A 21,583-nucleotide genomic window follows, 5' to 3' on the forward strand; every position below is an offset into this window, starting at 1 on the left:
AAGGATAATAAAAATAAAAGAATTAACTTAAATAAAAGAAAAGAAGAAGGAAACTACTGAGCATTTAAAATGAATTATCTGGGAAGATGAAACATCATTGCTGTGCCTTTCAAGAAAGTCTTCCCACGCAGTCCATTGTTTTAAAAGCACATATAAGACACCACCAAATGAAAGTTTAATTTTCAAAAACTTTTAGACAACTTCACATGCTAAGGTCACTTTCTCAGGCTTTGAGGCTCAGTTTGCAAAATAAAAGGTTTGCCAAAGAAATTTACTCAATAAATTTCAGGGTGCTGATATATAAAAGTAGACTTCCTAAAGGATGAATATTCAAGTGGATCTTATATAATAGTTTTGTGATTTGTCAATTGCAAAAGAAGTTCTAATAGTACATCCCTGAAATGTGGATATGTAGACCTTTTTCTCAATAGGAAAAAAAAATCATGCAGGAAATGGTAGACTACCAGCCATTACAAACTTTCAGATAATAAACTAAGTGCAACATAATGATAAAGACTATGTCTTAAATTATTCAAGTAAAACAAATACATGTGTTTGATTAGTTGCAACAGAGGCAAGAGCTAAGGAATCCATCTAGAGAATGTCTCTATTCTCATTCCAGATAAACAGAATTGTTTGTTTTGGCATAGCTTCTATTTTTTTTGGAGAGGAGGGGAGGCGGGGGCCCGGTCATGGGGCTTGAACTCTGGGCCTGGGCGCTGTCCCTCAGCTCTTCAGCTCAAGGCTAGCACTCTACCACTTGAGCCACAGTGCCATTTTTTTTTCTTTTTGGCTTATGTGGTGCTGAGGAATCGAACCCAGGGCCTCATGCATGCAAGACAAGCGCTTTACCAGTGAGCTAACTTCCCAGCCCTGGCATAGCTTCTTTTTCCTTCTTGTTTCACCATTTTTTTTTAATGGTCAAACAGCAGTCAGACTAGGAGGAGTCAGTTATGAGATGAAATTAGGAAATGTGTGTACTGGTCAGTATTCCTCAAGGACACCACATTGTGGTAAGCAAATTAGTATGTTAGAACTCAGCAATCTGCCTTCATTATACTCAGAGGTTCATTGTAGCTAAAGATTTGTAATGAGAAAGGCACTGAGAATAGTATTTCAAAAATAATAGATGATCTTATATATATATATATATAAATTATAAATTTAGCAATATATTATTCTTATTTTACCTAAGGAATGCTATTTCAACTTTTTTTTTGTCAGTCATGGGGCTTGAACTCTGGGCATAGGGGGTTGTACCTCAGCTCTTCAGCTCAACATGAGCGCTCTACCACTTGAGCTACAGTTCCACTTCCTATTTCAACTTTTTTTTAGATAAAACCTATTGTGTATCCAATATGTTTCACTACATTTAAAATAGATGTTGACTTTTTTCCTGAAAATGATAATGATATGAACTGTGACAAGAAATGGATGTGATGTATTACAGGGTTGTTTAATTTTCATTTCATCACATTACATTCTGTGAACATTTATATCTAGCCTTTAATTAAACATGATTTATACAAATTGAGGTCAGTTTCCACTTAAATTGCTTGCAGTGTTAATCACAAGCAAACAGCCTTAACCACTAAAAGATTTGCATTATACTAATACATAAGAGCTTCTGTGTGGTTTGTATCTGTTCTCTGGGCCTGCACATGATATGATAAGTAATTTTGCTATTGAACAATATAATTCATCTAAAATAACAATTTCATTTTGCTAGTCGAGATTTAGGTAGACTTCAAGTATCAAGAAAATAATTGAAACAATGTTTGAAACACTTCCCTCTGAGCAAATACAATTCTTGTCCAGCACACCTCATGCTAAATTCTAGGGAAAGTTGTTGCTTTTTAGAATAAGGTGTCCATAATTATAATGTACCAGCCTGATGAAATAAATTTCACATCACATATTATAATGATTTATTTATTATGCAAATAACTGAAAGATTTATGGAAGTGACAAATGGCAGTGCCTGCCTACCATTAATAGCACGTATACCTTTTGGTTGTTCTCTTGCATTACTGACTATGAAAGTGTTCTTCCATTAAAATTTCAAAGTAATAAGAGCAGAATTTGAGTTTGTGTTGTAGTTCGATTTTTAAAATGAAAGAAAAAAAATCCCAGTACTTCCTGCCTGAAAATTGAATTATATGTTCCACCTCTGAATATCAAATCTTGGAAAGTGAGTGTCCTAACATGCTGCTCATTCTTACATCTACAGAACTTTGTTTACCTTAGGTCCTTTAAAAAATGGAAGAAGCAAGGAGAAAATTTCCCATCTTGGGATGCTAGGGGAAAAACAAAGGAGGAAATAACAATGCTTAATAAGAAATGTACTCATTACCTTTCTCATGTAACTGCAACCCCTCCTCTGTACATTATTTTCACAATAAAAATCTTATTTAAAAAAATTCCCCTCTTGCTCGGAAAGCTAAGAGCTTGCTCTTTCAATGGGCACTACGGATTGATGAAAATCTGGTCCCTTATCTACATCCTCAGATTTAAGAGCCAGCACTCCTCTTCACATTGTCTTCTCCAAAAAGGATGCTTCTGTCCTTAAATCTACCACCTTGTATTCAAATATGTGATTCACTCTGGCTCCCTTAGAAATACGCCATCACCATTCTGCCATTAATCCAAAAGGAGCCTTGCCAATCCAGCAATAAAATGCTCTATTCAGAAACAACTAGTCAATTTAGTAGACATGGTTCAGGAAAGACAGGAGAGGCATATTGCAGTATATTTAAAGCATACCACTGTATTGAATTGGCCACAAAATAAGCAGCACAGTGTTTTCTTTAGGGGTTGGGAAGGTGGCTCAGTGGTAGAGTGTTTGCCTTGCATGCATGAGACCCTGGGTTCGATTCCTCAGCACCACATAAGCAGAAAAAGAAAAAAAGCCAGAAGTGGTGCTGTGGCACAAGTGGTAGAGTGCTAGCCTTGAGCTGAAGAGCTGAGGGACAGCGCCCAGGCCCAGAGTTCAGGCCCTACGACCAGACCCAAAAAAGAAAAATAAATAAAAAATAAATAAAATCAAGCAAAATTTTGGTAAGATCTAAAATAATTGAATATTTCATTGGATTGATACATAAATAAGAATTTTTACTTTTTTCTAGTTTATCCTTCTTGCCTTCTCTTATTCCTTTCTCTCCTTCCCTCTCTTCATTTCCTTCTCCTTCTCTATTTTACTGGACATTTTAATATCAAATATTTAGGGGTCTGTTATAACGTAGAATGATTTACAGCATATAGTAATTTTTAGTAATTATCAGATACTGAGTTTAAACTAGTATTTGACATTCAAAAAAGGTTCAAATTGTTTAAATTGCTTCTGAACACAATCATGAATGGTTTGTAATCCCAAGTTGGGACAAATAGAAACAAAAAAAAACAGAAAAGAAGTGCCTTAGAGAAAACCACAATCTGCATAAAAAGTTTTTCCAGACATCCCAAGGCAAACATTTTATAATGGGTGGAGAGTCTGGTTGCAAGGAAGAGAAACTGTACACAAAATAAAAGTTGAAAGAAAAGACAGATAGACAGGTTTCTACTACTTAGTTTGGTCTTAGCATAAAGATAATGTAGTATCCATTCTACTTTAAGCAACTGTCCTGTATAAGATTTCAGAAATCCTTTTTGATATAGTGTATTAGAAATATGCTTCCATCAGGAAGAACGACACCAGCCAATTTATAACAAAATGGAAGAACTTGGAAAAAATCATATTAAGTGAAGTAAGTCAAAGAAACCTAGGTCCATGGTGTCCCTTATTTGTAATAATTAGTATACATCTAGAATAAACTTATTAGGTGAGTAGAATAGCTCAGGAGCTACATACATACCATATAAGATGATGCTAAGCAAAATGGACTTCAAGACATAGACACAAGAATTTTTTCTTTGTTGTTGTTCCCAATGTGATTTCTTTTTTATTTTGTGTTTCCCCCTATGTTTTATCCCCTGTTGTCACTGTATTCAATTTTGGTACCTTGGGTATTTTGTATATATTTATTTGAACTAGGGAAGGAAAGGGGAACAACAAAATGGTGAGACAAAGGACAAAGGGGGAACCTATGCAACAGTGATGTTCACAAGACAATATGTTGGAAATGATCTGTACGACTTGTGGAGGATTGGTGGGAGGGACAGAAAAGAGGGAGAATAATCAGGTAACAAGTTAGACAAGAAATGTAATCACTACCTTGCTCATGTCACTGTAACCCCTCTGTATATCATCTTGACAATAAAATTTTCAAAAAAAATGTTAAAATATGAAATACATTTTTAGGTCATGTATTTTTCTTTTGTTAGACTTTTATCAGGAAATAATGATAGGGTATCAGTGGTCTTGAAGTGGAGTGGGGTATTTTAAAGACCTAGTGTTGTGCTCTGCATAGAAGGAATGACTTATAAGTGCTAGTAACTGAGATTTGCCAGGTTTGTTCACTTCTCTTTGCATTCAAAAACTATACTCATTTTTATGTTGTTCAATTGACAATGAAATTACAATACTTTGGTTTATATTTTACATGATTTTCTGTAGTATACATAAAGTGTGTTTGTAAGGTAAGCCTTTTTAGTCACCCTAACTTTAGAAGCTGGAGAATGAGATTAGGAAGTGATCATCATTTACATTTATTATGCTTTGCATATAACAAGCGTTAGCTATTAAATCTAATTTGCTTCTCATCATATTCATCAAAAGCGAACTATTTAGAAACTAAAACATCTCTGTCAGTTAGAATTTTAATGAATTAAGATGAAATGAGTCAGTGTTAATTGTCAGTTGTTGCTGCAGGGTGGTTTCTAGATCATGTAAGTGAAACCAATTCATCTCCCTATCAGAGTTAATTTGTTTGATTTAATTCTAAGGAAATGCTGAATATTTTCCCAAATTGCTCATATTTATTTTATTTATTTCCAGAATTGTAAAATAGTTTGGATCTGTTGGTCTTCCTATCATATGGATTTTTGATTCTATTTGAAATTATGTTACTTTGATTTTTTATAAATGTTTGTTTTTGTAGCATCCATATTATTGTTATGTGTATACACACATTGAAAGGAATATGATTACTCAGACTTTTTCATTTAAAACTAATCAAATGCTCTAATACCTTTTCATCTTAATATATAACAATTTTAACCAACAATTATAATTGTCTTAATAGCTAGTAATTTTTAACCAATAATTCTCCCTTCCTTTGTTTTATTCAGATATAAATGAATGTGAAGCAGAGCCTTGTAAAAATGGTGGAATATGTACAGACCTTGTTGCCAATTATTCCTGTGAATGCCCAGGAGAATTTATGGGAAGAAACTGCCAATATAGTAAGTATTTACATATATGTGTATATATACATAATTTTTCTTAAATGCTTCATTGTTATGGTATCTGGACCAAAAAAATACTATTTACTTCCATACGGCATATTTCATTGAAATGGCCTGTAGTTATTAATGTTATTAGTGTACACATATTTTCCAGGATGTGTCTCCTTATAAGATATGCATAGTAGTAGAATCTGTGCCCTGAAAAGAATGCTGAGAGTTCCTCACTTTCCTGTGCTTGTTTCCATGAATCCCATGTTGGTTTCAAGTATGTATATGACAGACTTACCTCACTAGTAAAGTTACTTCAGTCAGAAGGCTATGAAACCAGAAAGTGTTCATCAAAAATCATAGGCTGAGATAATGAAGGAACCCGTTCACTTGCCCGAGGATCTGCAAGAATTTAGCACACAATTTATTTTTTTTATTGTGAAAATACTGTACAGAGAGGTTACAATTACATGGGCAAGATAATGAGTACATTTCTTATCAAGCATTGTAGCCTCCTCCTTTCCCTTCCCATCCCTTCCCATGCTCCCCCCACCTCCCCACCCAATACTCCCCGCTCTCCCCCTCCCCCCACACCAAAGTTGTAAAGTTCGCTTTGGACATAACGACTTGTACATCTCATTGTTGCAATGGGTCCACCTGTATCCCTATTTAAACGATTTGTTTTTCCCCTTTCCCTCCACAAATTATACCGACATCAAATACAGTGAAAGCAGGGGTTATACTGTGGGGGAAGGACATACAAAGCACAAAGAAATAATCTTATAAATGTATTAGAAACAATCGCATGAAAGAAAAAAAATCTTTTGAATACATATCTTAGCACACAATTTATTAATCTTGTTAGAAGCCTACGATAGTGGAGAGAGTTTTGCAATGATTAACTGATATCAAGATACTCATTTACTTGAAGTAATTACAAGGAATTAGAAGTACTGCTGTCCCCAAAGTTAAATAGTCAATGGAATGGAGCCTAAGTTGGATGTATGCAAATAAAAATACTAATGATATCACTTTTTAAATGTTGGGCTTTCCTGAAATTTCATTCCTACTGAATATATATATATATATATTATACTGTCTGGGCTTCAGAGAGTATCTACACAGTGTTAACATACCCAGAAAGTACACTACACAGTCTTCGAGCAAAATAAAGTAATGTAATTCAGAATAAAGAAAAAAATGAGAATTCAGATGGAGAAATTGAAATGGATATGAACTAATATGGAATGTGGTTTTCCCAGCTAGCTAGTGACAGAAACAGAACTAATCAGAACATAGATGATCAAGATGAACACAAATGGAAGAATAAACACTTAATGAACTTGAATGCTCTTTATTTATCTCTATTAGATCACACACACACATACACAGACACACAAATTGTTTCTCTGTTGAGACATATCCCCATATTGTCTTCAGTTCATAGCTGGAAAGGCATCTTCTCAATGCTACCTTCCCTGATCTCTGCTCTTGGAATTCCTACTCAAGATGTCTTCTTAACCTTTCTCTGCTTTCTTGTGGGCTGCAATTCTCCTACTTATGTTTGCCTCTTTAAATGGCATTGGCTTATGAATGTGACTGCATTAATCATAGTACTTCCACTGTAGCTAAGAGAGCAGGCCTACACCATCATGCCTAGTCATTGGTTAAGATGGAATCTCATGAAATTTTAGGCCTAAGATTGCTTTGAATCTCAATCCCACAATCATTGCCTCCCAAGTAGCTAGGATTATAGGCTTGACCCACTGTGCCCAATTCAAAATTTTATTTGACTATGGATGTTAAAAGTGTCTTTGCAATAGGATTCAATGAAATCTTTTCAATAGGGATGATGTAGTACATTTAAAGCTTAATAAATTTATTTTCAAAAATTACAAGCAAGATGTTTAAGTTGGATAGCACTTTCATTAATACTACAAAATAACTATGATTTTGTAATTTCAATATATTCCTTTAAGTAATATGAACTAATATAAAATGAGAAATAAATTTACATCTAACCTTATCTTTATGATATAATGTAAAATCATGTGGTAATTATTATGTGATCACCTACTGAACATTTTCAATAGCAATGTAAATACTTTAAACATTAAAAATGAACATTTTAATACTTGACATAGAATTTGTCTGTCAAAGTTACAGTAATAGTTTACCAGTCATATTTATAAATAGTTTAAATGAATAATATAACATTTCAGTAATTTTGGGCTGGAACTTTTAAAATATTTTATCCACTGTGATGATCATTTTAATCTGCTTCAAATGCTAGAGATTTTTAAAATATGAAACCATCTTACAGTTAATTATTCAAAATAGTAAAAATTTGACAAAATTTTGTCTTGTTAATCTGTATATATGTGTATGCAGATTAATATATGTACATACACATATGCATATATATGTACTTATACAATTATATTGTATGTATATATTTGTATATTTTACATATATCTATAGCATTCAATTATATTTTGTCTTGTGAGAGAGTTTCACTCTGAATATGAACTGAATTTACATTTATTAAAAGTATGGTTCATCTAAATTATTTATTTTGACCAATATCAGTTATTTTCATTTTCATATTTTTCATTTATTTATGTGAGATTTGATATTTCTAATGTTAGTCAAAATTTCTTTGATAAGTATGTGAAAACCATTGAGATAATCCTACAGTATGTACTTCATATTAAAATGGTTCTTCTTTAAAACCCTTACTTGGATCCCTTTATGATTTTAAATGATACAAGTTCAAGTGTTGAGGCAGCCATTTTCACAAACAGCTGTGAAGGAACAAGATGAAACAGAAATTGAAGGCCTATTCTAATAAGATGTTTTTCTTTTCATCATGTAGTTTTACCAGCATATAATGTAAACTGTAGTGAGTGGGTGAGGAGGTGTGGGAGGAGTTGGCAAACACATTGGTTAACTCATCTGAAAAATAACAGGAGCTGTTTTCATTTGGCTCCATGGCCTAGGATAGCCATGTACATTTCCCTTCTGGGTGTTTAATTATGACATGATTAAATCTTAGAAATAACACTCAAATCCATTGTCATCATTGATACTATTTGTGAAAATTAAGATAGTCACCCAGGGAGCACTTACACTGCACCATCCTCAAATTGTTATTCCAGAAAGAATTTAGAGTTGCATGATTTAAGGGGGCTTTATTGTAAATGCAAAGTAAACTTCTCAGCTGAAAGTATCAATGCAATAAAGAGAGTAAAATTGGGATAATGTACAAAAAAACAAACTTCAAGAAAATAATTTAGATAATTCCTTATAGTCCTTATTTTAAAATGTTTACCTATTAATTTGTAGAAATGAATGTGTATATGAATACATTTAGAAAACTGCAAATTATTATTTTCTTATTTCCATTTTTGATCAGCCATAGCTTTAACCCTGATTTAGCAAATTAACTAGCACTTAGAAAGACAAGAATATATTTAATGTAATATGTATATCTGAACATCTTTTCTTTTGATAACATTACTTGTAAGTTCAAACTTAATAAAATATGTAACAAATAAATATTATTAATTAATGTAAATAATATTGCATATATAAATGTGATATGCCTGGTATATAGCCAACACTTAATTGTTGACCTTGATGGGGGGCAACAGCATAATAGTGAAGAGCATGGGATTTGCTTTCATGTAGCACTGGGGACTAAACTACAAATGCTTTTTTTATAATTCTGTCCTGAAGAAATTGGGTGCTCATTCTTAGCCTCAGTTTCTTCATCTGTAAAAATAATTATGAATTTTCCATTTGATTTATATTGATGGACAGATTAAAACAATAGCATCTAAAACAATAACTATTATGAATACATAAGTAAACAAGACAGCATTTTAGTTACTTAAAAGCTAACAGCAATGTATCCTTACCTTATGTAGATGCACATAAATTAATATTCTTTTTTTCTATTTTGATCTTTTTCATTTTTATTCAAGCTTTTTTTATTATTATTGTAAATGTGTTATACTAAGGGGTTATAGTTACATAAGGCAGTTAATGAGTACATTTCTTTTTTAATAGTATCATTCTTTCCCTAGATTTGTCCCAGTTTTCCCCTCTCATTACCACCCACAAGTTTTATAATTCATTTTCAATATAGTGTCTAGTGAGGATCTCTGTTGTATTTGTCTACAGTTTACTCCACCATTCCTGTGCTCTCTTCGTATCTGTCTCAAAACAGATAAACTTACAAATAAGACAAAAGGTACAGAAAACAAAAACAGCAACAAAGGAAGACAAAAAGAAAAGCAAAACCAACAAAACCACTTGCTTCCATTTGCTGGAGTTCATTTTGTTACATATCATTTTATATATTCATACGCACATAGCTATTGAGTCTTTGTGATCCTCTTTAGAAATATCTTTCTTTGGTCTTACTGTGAGAATGACAAGAGTGTTCTATAATTTCTCATGTCCTAGTCTTTTTAGCTTTTGGTGTCACTCCAAGGGTTTGAACTCAAGACGTGGATGCTGTCCCTGAACTTTTGTATTAAAGGCTAGTACTCTACTACTTGAGCCACACCTCCAGTTCCACCTCTTTTGGTGTTTTACTGGAGATATAAATCTCATGAACTTTCATCTACAGGCTGGCTTTGAACCACAATCCTCAGGTCTCAGCCTGCTGAGTAGGTAAGATAACAGGCATCAGCCATGGGTGCCAACCTAAATTAATATTCTTAACCCAGCCAAAATCATTATAGGATAGAGGAGTGTTTTTTTCCCCAGGCTAATGGTATCAGAATGCTTAGGAACCACAAACAACTAATTTATTTGTGCTTATATGATTGCAATTATTGTAAGCTGTCAGTGTTATTTAATCAAGTGTTTTAGTGACTGGGGAACAGATATCAAATGTGTAATGAATAATTGCAGTATCTTCTTACCATGGAAGATAAGCAAAGATTATAGTTTATACAATGTAACGCTGGAGAAGATTTGTCAAGCAATAAACCAGGAACAGAAAGAAAAGCACTTCAAGATCTCACTCATAGTGGGAAGAAACACTATTTGATGCGGACAGGAAAAGGGTAGTTACCACAGGCTGAAGAAAGGTGGGGAATGGGGAATGGGAAAGTAAGTTATAATAGTATAATTGTAAGTAAATTATACTAGGGCAAGAGTTTTGGTGGACACTAAGAGAGTGAAGAGGCCACACAATGGGTGAGTACTTGCAAACTATATTTCTTACAAAGAATAAAGAATATATAAATAGCCAGGCACCGGTGGCTCATGCCTGTAATCCTAGCTACTCAGGAGGCTGAGATCTGAGGACCTTGGTTCAAAGCCAGCCCGGCAGGAAAATCCATGAGACTCTTATCTCCAATAAACCACTAGAAAACCGGAAATGGCGCTGTGGTTGAAGTGGTAGAATGCTAGCTTTGAGCTGAAGAGCTGAGGGATAGCTCCCAGGGCAAGAGTTCAAACCCCACGACTGACAAAAAAAAAATATATATATATATATATATATATATATATATGAATAGATTAACTTATCAGTGAAAAAGAAAATAAAAAAGAACAAAGAACATAAAATATACTTTCTATCCTATAAAGTAAACATAAAGTCAAATATAATTGTATGTGCCTATAATCCCAACACTCAGGAGCTGGAAATAGGTAGATCATAACTTTGTAGCCTGGGATACAAAAGCACATCCAGGACAACCTGAGCTATGGGTAAACAAAAACAAGACATACAAATAGCTGAAAGATAAAGAATACTGAGCATCATTAAACATTAGGAAGATGTATTTCAAAACAATAATAAAATATATCAGCAAAAGACATGCAAAATAAATTAAGTAGTGTCAAGGATGTGGAGAGGTCAAGTTCTCACACACTGTTGAGAATGTAATTTAGTATAGTCAGTATATAAAAACTATGGAGATTACACACACACACACACACACACACACACACACACACATATACACATACAGAACTCCCATGTGCTCCAGCTATGCCATACTAGGTAATCCAAAGGAAAAGAAACTCAAAGAAAAGCTTTCAAGGAAACAGCTTCACTTTGTTTATTGTGCTACTGTTCACAAGGAGGATAAGGGGGAAGAACAGAAATGGTAGGATAAAGGGTAAACAAATGCAGCAGTGATACTCAGTAGACACTAGACTGAAAATGAACTATACAAGTTGTTGGGGGTGGGAAGAAAAAACTGGGAGGAAAGAAGGGAAGGGATGGCACTGTTAAAAAAATGTACTCATTACTTGACTTACGTAATTGTAACCACTCAGTACATCACCTTTATGATAGCAATAAAAAAGTCAATCTAAAAAAAGAAATTTCATGGTGGACTCATGTCCAGGCCATTACAAATAATATACACTATTTTTTTAAAAGAAAGAAAGAAAATCCATTCTAGAGGCCAGATTTACTTTGTGCAACTCCAACAGATTTTTAAAACAATACAATGAACTTTAAGATTTTAATGTTAATGTATGTCATGTATCAAGAAATCATGAGAAACAGACAAGTTTCTCTGTAAGTCTTTAGCCACTTATTTATTGGGCAGTTGTTTCTTTGAAGGTTTGTTGTTGGGGGATTTAATTTTTTCAGTTCAAGGTATACTTTAGATATGAGACCCTTGTCTGTTGTATAGCTACAGAAGATCTTCTCCCAATACGTGGGCTTTCTATTGATCTTGCTAACTATGTCCTTTGCCATGCAGAAGTTCTGCAATTTCATGCAATCCCGTTTGTCCAACCTTTCTTTGATTTGTTGTGTTTCTGGATCTCTATTAAGAAAATTTCAGCCTGTGCCAAGGAGACCTAGGGTTTCTCCTATTCCATCCTACAATGTTTTCAGAGTGTCTCCTTTGACTCCAAGTTCTTTGATCCATTTGGAGTTGATTCTGGTTCAGGGTGATATATAAGGATCTAGCTGTAGTTTTCTATAAGTAGTTAACCAATTTTGCCAGCACCATTTACTGAAGAGGGTGTTTTTCTTACATTCTAATTTTTACCTCCCTTCTTGAAGATTAGATGTCTATAGAAGCAAATAGGATTATTTGCAAATAATCCTACTTTTATAACAGATATCACATTTGTTTTATTTCATAAATCTGAAAGGCATTCTTTTGTAAAGCCTTTGTCTTTAGAAGCATTAAATTAATTTAGGATTATTTTATTTTGCCTGAAATATATAATATGAGAAATAACCTACATTAACAATTGGACAAAAAGAGGAATATTTAACCCATGGTGTCCTGTTTTGTGAACACAAACATAAATAATAAATGAAAACATACATAGATAAATAGTGGGTTAATAAGAGTTTTATACTCAGGATTAAATGTTTATTATTAAATCCAGGTTCCCTCTATTTCAATTGTAGCCACCCATGTACAGAGCATTAAGTGCAGTTGATTATTAAATTATTTTCCCAATAATTAAACATTCTTAAGCAAAGTGGAGTAAGTTAAAAAAATCTGCAAGTATATCAGTAGCCCTCAGGGAAGGAATGATTGCAGTGTTCTTGCAGGTGTATTCTGGGCAATAATAAACATGCAAGAATGGATTGAATGGCATCACTGAGCTGGATTTTTGCTGTCTGAATGGTAGGATCCATCTTCAGCCAACTGCCTCTGGGTAAAAGTTACCTCTTGTACCTTTAAATAATCATGAAATAAAAAGAAGAGAAAAATACTGCACAAGGCACAACCAGATGCTCTCGGATTCATTAACCACTTTTAACAATCAGAAACAGATTCTCATCACCTGCAAGTTTGTATTAGGTTGCAAATAATTAAGGAAACATCCAGTAAACACCTTTTGATTGTCAAATTGTCCATGATTTCCTAATGCATCAAATGATGCCTTGTCCAGAGATTGTAACAGCAATTCATTCATTCTTTAAGCGAAAATGTATCCTCAATGTTTTCCACTTCAAGCAATGATGAAGCCAGTTCAGCATAACTATTATTAAAGCATTCATGATGATGGGGAGTGAAGGGGACTGGATTGGGGAAATATCCTCATTAAAGCATATACAATTCAGAAAAGCAATTTTTTCTCTAGAAAAGAATTACTAGTTAAGGAAATCTTCCAAGGACTAGAAAGTTGGGATATGGTTAAATTTTTATTTGTACAGTGGATATTATACTCTATGGGTATTAACATGGCTCTTTTGCATGCTTAGGTGAAGTCTGAGGACATACTAGTTGCTTCAAAATGAAAAAAATTACATCACAAAACAGTGATTTCCACTTGTATCACAAACCAGGAGCATCCTTTCTCAAACATACCTCATCTTTCCCTGAATATGCACCATTGTTCAAATGATTGCATGATTTCCTGAGCTCTCAAGGATTTCAAATGGTTGCAATAAAATTTTACTGGCAACCTGGAGCTAAGTTTGGCAGTAATTGCAACAACTGGCATGGTCCCTACCAGCAGTTTTCAACTGAATCAGCACACATGCAAGTGTTGGTTTTTGAGCAGCATGTAAGACATACAGACAGCATGGATTGGGTTTCTGCATTCAGACCATTCTTCTTCAACTGAAGCATCTCTGTACTGCACACTGGATTTCTTGCCTCTCCAGGCAGATTTGTTGTAGATGAACTTGTGAGGTCCTAATGGAGAAGTGCAGCCGTTTGTTAATATGTAGATTATAGCTCAATGAAGCACTGGCTATATAAGAAGGCTAAATCATATGTCAACAAAATAAACACCAGGACATAGGTACTTAAAAGGGAAGAGGTGGAGTCAAGGGGAGGTGTGTAGAGAAATGATGAGAGGAAGGTGGGGAGAATGCAGTAAAAAATGCAATGCAATCCTGCAAAAATAAGAAAAATGAGGGAAGGGGTAGGTTGGAAGGGATGGGAGAGAATTTGCAAGGGTTGACATTGATCAACAGAAATTGTGTGCATGAACTACTTTGTTGACTGGCAATTCCTTAGTGCAACTACTTAAAGATGATAAAAAAAATCTTTAAAAACAAATTATAAGAGCAAAGGGAACATTAAAGCAACAAGATAGAATGGCATTGCTAAGTCAAAAATAAATGAAGAATCTATGATTGCTTCCAGAAAACAAAACAAAACAAAATGCTGGAGAGGAGTCAGGGAAAAGGAACCCTCATATACTATTGAAAGGATGCAAACTACTACATTCACTAGGGAAATCAATATGAAGATTCCACCAAAAAGCTAAAAATAGACCTTTATGACACTTCCATACCATATTTAGGCAAATATCCAGATGAGTATAGAACAGTATACGAGAGAGATGCTTGCATAGTCATGTTTACTGTAGCTATGTTCACAATTGTCAAATTTTGGAATCATCCAAGGTGCCTCAAAACTGGTAACTGGATAAATAAAATATTATATTTGTTTATTTACATGCATACACATAAACACATACACACAACTTTATATTACACAGCCATAAAGGAAAACAAAAATATGCCATTTATAGAAAAACATGTAGAACAGGAAATTATCATGTTTAGTGAGATATGACAAGCTTCATCATGATGCAACATCTATTCATATATATATGAATAATGAAGTACATTGAACACTGAAAAAAAGAGGAGGTAGCAGGGAGAGTAAATATAGAAAGGGAGTATCATATAACTTCAGAGTATACTATGTGCATAAAAAGAATTATCACAGTGAAGTTCCTTGTGTTATTAACATGTGCTAATTTTAAACAAGGATATGTTTGCTAATGGTGCAGCTTAAAGTAGATAATGTAGTTACTTTTCTTCATAGGTCTCAAAAATGCAACAAAAATATTAGCTGAGGAATAACAAAGACTAACAGAGAGCAAGAAAAAGAATGTGTGAAAAAAGGAGCTGCCCAAGGTACAGAGTCTAAGACAAAAATTCTTAAGTTAGAGGCTTAAACCATTGTTGTTCCTTATATAATTAGAGAGAATAGTACCGAATGCAGTGTGCTAGATTGCAAGAATTCTGATTGAGCAGGGTGAGAGTAAATGTAATAATCCCAGGCCAAACCTCCCAGTTTATAGTGCTGGCTACACTGAGCATATCTTAAGCCCTAAAGAGTCATTAAGGTGACCAAGGTCCTAAAAATAAATTTCATAATCGTTACTTTAATAGCTTTATCTGGTCAATAATACACATTCGTTTTTAGAGCTCTAAAGGGAATGGACACATAAAGTACCTAACTTAAAAATAAATTGAACTTGAGGAATATGGTTCTATAAAAAAAGAGTAGAACCACAGTAAAGTCAGTAAATCCAATACTAAAATTCAAGGAAAACAGGAGCAGGGACAGAAAATAAACTATTCTGACAAGAAAAATGGATTCAGCTACAGTTATATAAGGAAACCTATAAATACTCAGCACTATTATCTAACTAGAAAACATGAAGAAATGGAGACTGGAGCTCTTAGTTCAGAGAAATCCAGAGGTATTTGTGGTGATTTGCTCAAATAAAATTTACTTTATATTTTCCTCTGGTATACTTGGGCAGACATGCAATTTTTCCAACATCCATCAAATGACTATTTGGTATATAAAGATTATTTCATATTCCCTAGGAACTAAGCTAACAGTAATTTTCTTTCCAATAGAATTATTTCTGAATTTTGTACCAGTGTAAATAGTGTTTGGTTTAACTGAACATGAGTACTTGTCTATAAGGATTAATATAAGAATGTGCCCACACACTTTCTTTTCCAGGTGTTTAACCTAGGTACATTAAAGTATAGATGTATATGTGCATAAAGGTATTTGTATTTTTATATATTAAATGAGATATAATATATACCTCATATTATATACATATATATATACATATATATACCTCATATTATATATATGTATACATATATATGTATACATATACATATTATATATATATATATATAAGATGGGGAGGGGCAGGAGGCCAGATGCAGGGGCTTGTTCCAATATTCTGGCTACTTGGGAAATGAAGAATGGGTCCTGACTAATGTAGGCAAAATGTTAGGAAGACTTTGTCTTAATATATGAGCCATTCTTGGTAGCGTCTTACTTCAGGAGGATCATGATTCTAGACTGGCCCCAGACCCCACCCCCCCAAAAATAAAAAAGATGAAAAGGCAAAAATAAAGGCTGAGTTTGTGGCCTAAGTGATAGATTATCTGCCCGGAAAGTGAGAGGTTATGAGAGTTTATACCCAAATACCAACCAGAAGAAAAAAACAAATTTATTAATAGCTACCTAAACTCAGAACTTTTACCAGTCACAGGTAGAGGAATAACACAACACATTTTACCATATTGCTTATATATGTGTTACTAGCAGATTTGAACTTTTATTGAACCCATTAATAAGTCTACCCACTAGTACAGATTTAGAAAGGATGTAACTGTGGGAAGTGATATACTGTTAACTGCTCTATAAGCAGTAATCTCCATTTAAAAGACAAGGGAAGGCTGTTACACCAATAATCTCAGCTACACATAAGGCTGACAGCTGAAGGTCATAATTTAAAGCCAACTCATGCAGACAAATCAGAGAAATGCTTATCTCTAATGAAGCAGCCAAAAGCCAGAAGTTAAGCATGGCTCACGTGGTAGAGCATCAGCCAGTTGGAGGAAAGCTGAGTGAGAGTGTAAAGTCAAGTTCAATTTAGTGTAGTACTTGTACTAAATGAATAAGTTAATGAATGGATAGGTAGATAGATAGATAGATAGATGAATATATAGATAGGTAGATAGATGGGTAGATAGATAGATAGATAGGTAGATAGATAGATAGGCAGATTGATAGATAGCAGAAAACAGAACTACCACCACCTTCATTCACCTCCATGTTTTTACTCACTATCCTGCTCTGGGGTTGCTGTCTGAAAGTAAATATATTGTCTTCCTTTACCTATGATATTTCCATCTTCCTAAACACTGACTACTATGTGTAGAAAAGATCATAACCAATGTATTCCAGGGCCTATTATACAACGCTTTAGAACAACAGAGCTGGAATATGAGGTAACCAAAACAGCCAGTTCTCCAGTATTGTAGCTGCCTATACAGATTCTCTAACGGAGTGGGGGAAGGGGCACCCATCTGTTATCTGAATGATATGTATGGTTAGTATGCACAGCTGTTTCAAAGTGTCAAATTAGTCACTGAACACATAATTAAGGCGGTTTTAGAATGTAATCTCTTTCCTATATCAGTGGTTACATTTGCTTAGAGGAAGTGGCTGGTCATACATTAATTTATACAATATGCAAGAATTTTTACAATATCAATATAGTAGAGGCTGGAATAAACATCAAAATATATAAGATGTGATCTTTGATATTAAGATAATTGATATATTGCTATAGCAAACATTTTCTGGCTTTTCTGATTCCATGAAAACAGAGCCACTTAATTTACTTCAGTCAAAAGGTGGTCATTTTGAAGATTCTGTATGAGCCAGAATTTGGTGAAGACTTCTGTGCTACTTGGGTATCTGTATTCCTCAGTCATATTTTTCCTGTTTCTAGGACAAAAAACCTAGCCCATTTTTTGACTTAAAAAATTATCTTTAAGTAATTGTACAAAGAAGTTGCCATTTAACAAAGAAGTTTATGGATACAACATCTCTTTCAACATTCTCACCCATCCCTTCCCTACGCAGCCCTTCCCTCACTCTTCTTAATTTTGCAGAATATTCTTTTACTATTTGATACATTTGATCCTTGTCTGCATTTTTCTCCTCCATTCTTCTTCATTCCTCTACTCTTTCCCTCTACCCCACCTCACCCCTTTCGAGTACTTGTTTCATGATGTTTTATTTTGTTGAGCATTGATTTGGGCTTTTTTAAAATATGTTTTTTATTGTGAAAATACTGTACAGAGGGGTTACAGTTACATGAGCAAGGTAATGAGTACATTTCTAACCAAGCATTGTTGCCTCCTCCTTTGTTTTTCCCCTACCATCCCTTCCCTCCCACCTCCACAATTACCCCCCGAAGCAAAATCTCCCTGAAATCTACCTTATGTCAATTAATACATATGTATATACTTATGTACCATCCAGCATATTTACTTACATGTTCGTAAGCAAAATCTAGCTTCTGCATATAAGAGAAAACATTCATTCTCTGTCTATGTGGGCTTGATTTACTTTACTTAGCATAATTTTTCCCAGGTCTTTCCATTTCTAAACAAATGAAGCCAAATCATTCTTTCTAATGAATGAATATAATTCTATTGTATATATTTAAAATGTGGTTTTGTGCCTGTCCTAGGGCTTTAATTTAAAGCCTGAGCCTCTTTTGCTGAAGATTAGTACTTAACCACTTGAGCCACAACTACAATTCTGGCTTTTTTGATAGTTTATTGTGTATAAGATTGTCATGAAGTATCCTTCCCAGGCTTGCTTCTAACCACGACCCACAGATCTTAGTCTCCTGAGTAGTTAGGATAATAGACATGAGCCACCTACACTCAGTTTATATACATTTTCTTAATGCATTCTTCCATTGAGGGTTATGGGCTGACTCCATACCTTGGCTACGGTGAATAGTGTTCCAATGAGCACTGGTGCTGGTGGCTTTATTATATACTCTTTTGTTGTTTTAATTTTTAATTTTTGTATTGTGAAAATACCGTACAGAAGGGTTACAATTACATGAGTAAGGTAATGAGTATATTTCTTTTTTTTATTATTGTGAAAATAACATACAGAGGGGCTACAGTTACATGAGCAAGGTAATGAGTACATTTCCTGTCAAGCACTGCTGCCTCCTCCTTTGTTTCCCCTTCCTATCTATCCCTTCCCATCTCCTGGCCCCACCCCCCCAAAGTTGTAAAGTTCGGTTTTCGACTTAAGTTCTTGTACATCTCATTGTTGCAATGGGTCTACCTGTATCCCTATATAAATAATTTGTTTTTTCCCTTCTCTTCCACAAATTATACCAACATCAAATACAATGAAAACGGGGGTTATACCATGGAGAAGGGACATACAAAGCAATAAGGAAATATCTTATAAATATGTTAGAAACAATAGCAAGAAAAAAAACCATTTGAGTCTTTATCTTGGGGTTCATTTCACCTAACATCAGCTTATCTGATCGTTTCTGCTTGTCTCAGACATATACTAGTTATTGCAAATAAGGGAAACCATGGGACCTATGTTTCTTTGTACCTGGCTTACTTCAATTAATATAATTTTCATTCTTTCTGATGGAAGCATAGAATTCCATTGTGTATATATACCACATTTTCTTGATTCACTCATCTACTGAGGGGCATCTGGTTTGGTTCCATATCTTAGCTATGGTAAATAATGCTGCAATAAACATAGTTGTGCTGGTAGCTTTAGTATGGTCTTGTTTATGATCATTCAGGTAAATGCCCAAAATTGGGATTGCTGGGTCATAGGGGAGCTCTATGTGGAGTCTTTTGAGGCACCTCCATACTACTTCCAAAGTGGTTGAACAAGTTTACAATCCCACCAACAATGCAGTAGTATTCCCTTTTGACCACATCTCCTCCAGCATCTGTTGTTATTAGAGTTCTTGATTATAGCCATTCTAACTGGGGTGTGGTGGTATCTTAATGTCATTTTGATTTGCATTTCTTTTATGGCTAGGATCTATTTTAGGAACATTTTTCATGAATTATTATACAAAGAAATACTTAGAAAATATTAAAATCGTGTTTTAATGTTATTTCATTTTGAAATAGAGAAAATGAAATAACACTTAAATTCACCTCATGAAACATTTCACCAAAGGCTCTATAGAGATTTATTTAGTATTGCTTCTTATTTCCTAGTGTGTCTTTCTTGTTACCAGTGTGCTAAGTCTTTTTCCAGCTCTCAGCTTTCTCAAAATGTAAATCCTAAGTACATTTGCTGTCTCCTTTCTATAACACCTGAAACTCCATCTTCCATGAATTGGACACTTGACAAATTTGGGCAGTTGAGTGGATGTTCTAAGTTTTTTTTTATGGTTTAATAAGAATTCTCTAGAGATAGTTGCCTTATCTATTATAATTGATGTAAAGTGGGAAGCAGCTTGTCACTTTTTAAAACAGGAATAGACAGCTGAGTACATTCAATCCAAATTTAAACTGAATTTTTTGAAAAAAATACAGCATTAGCCTTATACATTTTAGCTATATAAAAGTAAAAAGAAGACATTGTTTTACATACTATTCATAGCTTCTCTATTCCCCAAGATATAACAGCCCACTCTGAAATTTCAGTAGCTGGATAGCAAAACAAATTTGTCAAGGCTTTGTATGACTGGCTGAAATGTGTTTTTGTTGTTGCTGATTTGGTTTTGATTATTTTAGTATCCCAGCTTAACCACACAATGCATGAAAGAAGTTCAATTGTGCAAGAAATAGCTTTTCATTTAAAATTTACCTTATTTTGATCATGTTTATGAGAAATAAGAGTAAAAACTTCTTAAATGATAGCAAGGCATGAAAGTTAAGTACAAGTAATTGATTCATATTACTTATATTTACTTTTAGAGTTATTGTCACAGATAATAATCCTTGGATGCATGTTGCAATGAATATCTCAGAAAAGGGAATTATATTAGGAAAATATTTGTTTCCTTGTATACACGTTTATGGAAGAGTTGATCATTTATTCTAAGAATTGTTGCATATCTATATAATACAAAAGTACTCTCAACAAAAATTACCAACCATCAAAACAATCATGGCTTAAGACACAAAGTTCATCATAAAGTGATGACAAAAAAATAAAAATAAATAAAATGATGACAAGAAGTATTGTATAAATAATGCAAACACTTTTGTCTTCTTATCCTGCTACAAAAATTGTATACTGTGTTACAAATATATTATATTGTTCAGGTGGTAATTTCATAGGTTCCTGTATTACCATGAATCATTTCCTTCATAATTTATATTGAGCCATTGTGTTATGGAGAAAAGAATGCCTTATGCCATGATATATTTTCCTATACAAGGAGATGAAATTTCTTATATCGTAGAGAGAGCATAAACAGTAAAACAAAGGAAATTAAAGGTATAGAAATCTTTGAGGTAGGCAGTTTGCCATGTCGTTTTTAAAAAAAAATAGATCTCTAGTTATAAAAATCATGCTAACTTTATACTACTTCTGCTAAGCAATTACAGCTATAAAATAAGTTCCAACCTTCAGACTTTAGTATGAAATGTTATACCTATTTTTTACACAAAGGAAAGCCTCTACAAATAGGTATTGGTTGTTGAATGAGAAAAAAATTC

The 21,583-nt window shown here is 33.8% G+C and overlaps 1 protein-coding gene across 2 annotated transcripts in view; it reads left to right on the forward strand.

Annotated features, from left to right (window-relative positions):
* Edil3 (EGF-like repeats and discoidin I-like domains 3) overlaps positions 1 to 21,583 on the forward strand; it is a 408,082-nt gene that overhangs the window by 224,521 nt on the left and 161,978 nt on the right. For both annotated transcript variants that reach the window (XM_013015845.1, XM_013015846.1), the window contains one exon: positions 5,227 to 5,340. In XM_013015845.1, the coding sequence (XP_012871299.1) occupies positions 5,227 to 5,340 (114 nt within the window). The remainder of the gene's footprint in view (positions 1 to 5,226; positions 5,341 to 21,583) is intronic.

Source organism: Dipodomys ordii, unplaced genomic scaffold (assembly GCF_000151885.1).
Source record: "Dipodomys ordii isolate 6190 unplaced genomic scaffold, Dord_2.0 Scaffold28, whole genome shotgun sequence".
In the NCBI taxonomy this organism is placed as follows: Eukaryota; Metazoa; Chordata; class Mammalia; order Rodentia; family Heteromyidae; genus Dipodomys; species Dipodomys ordii.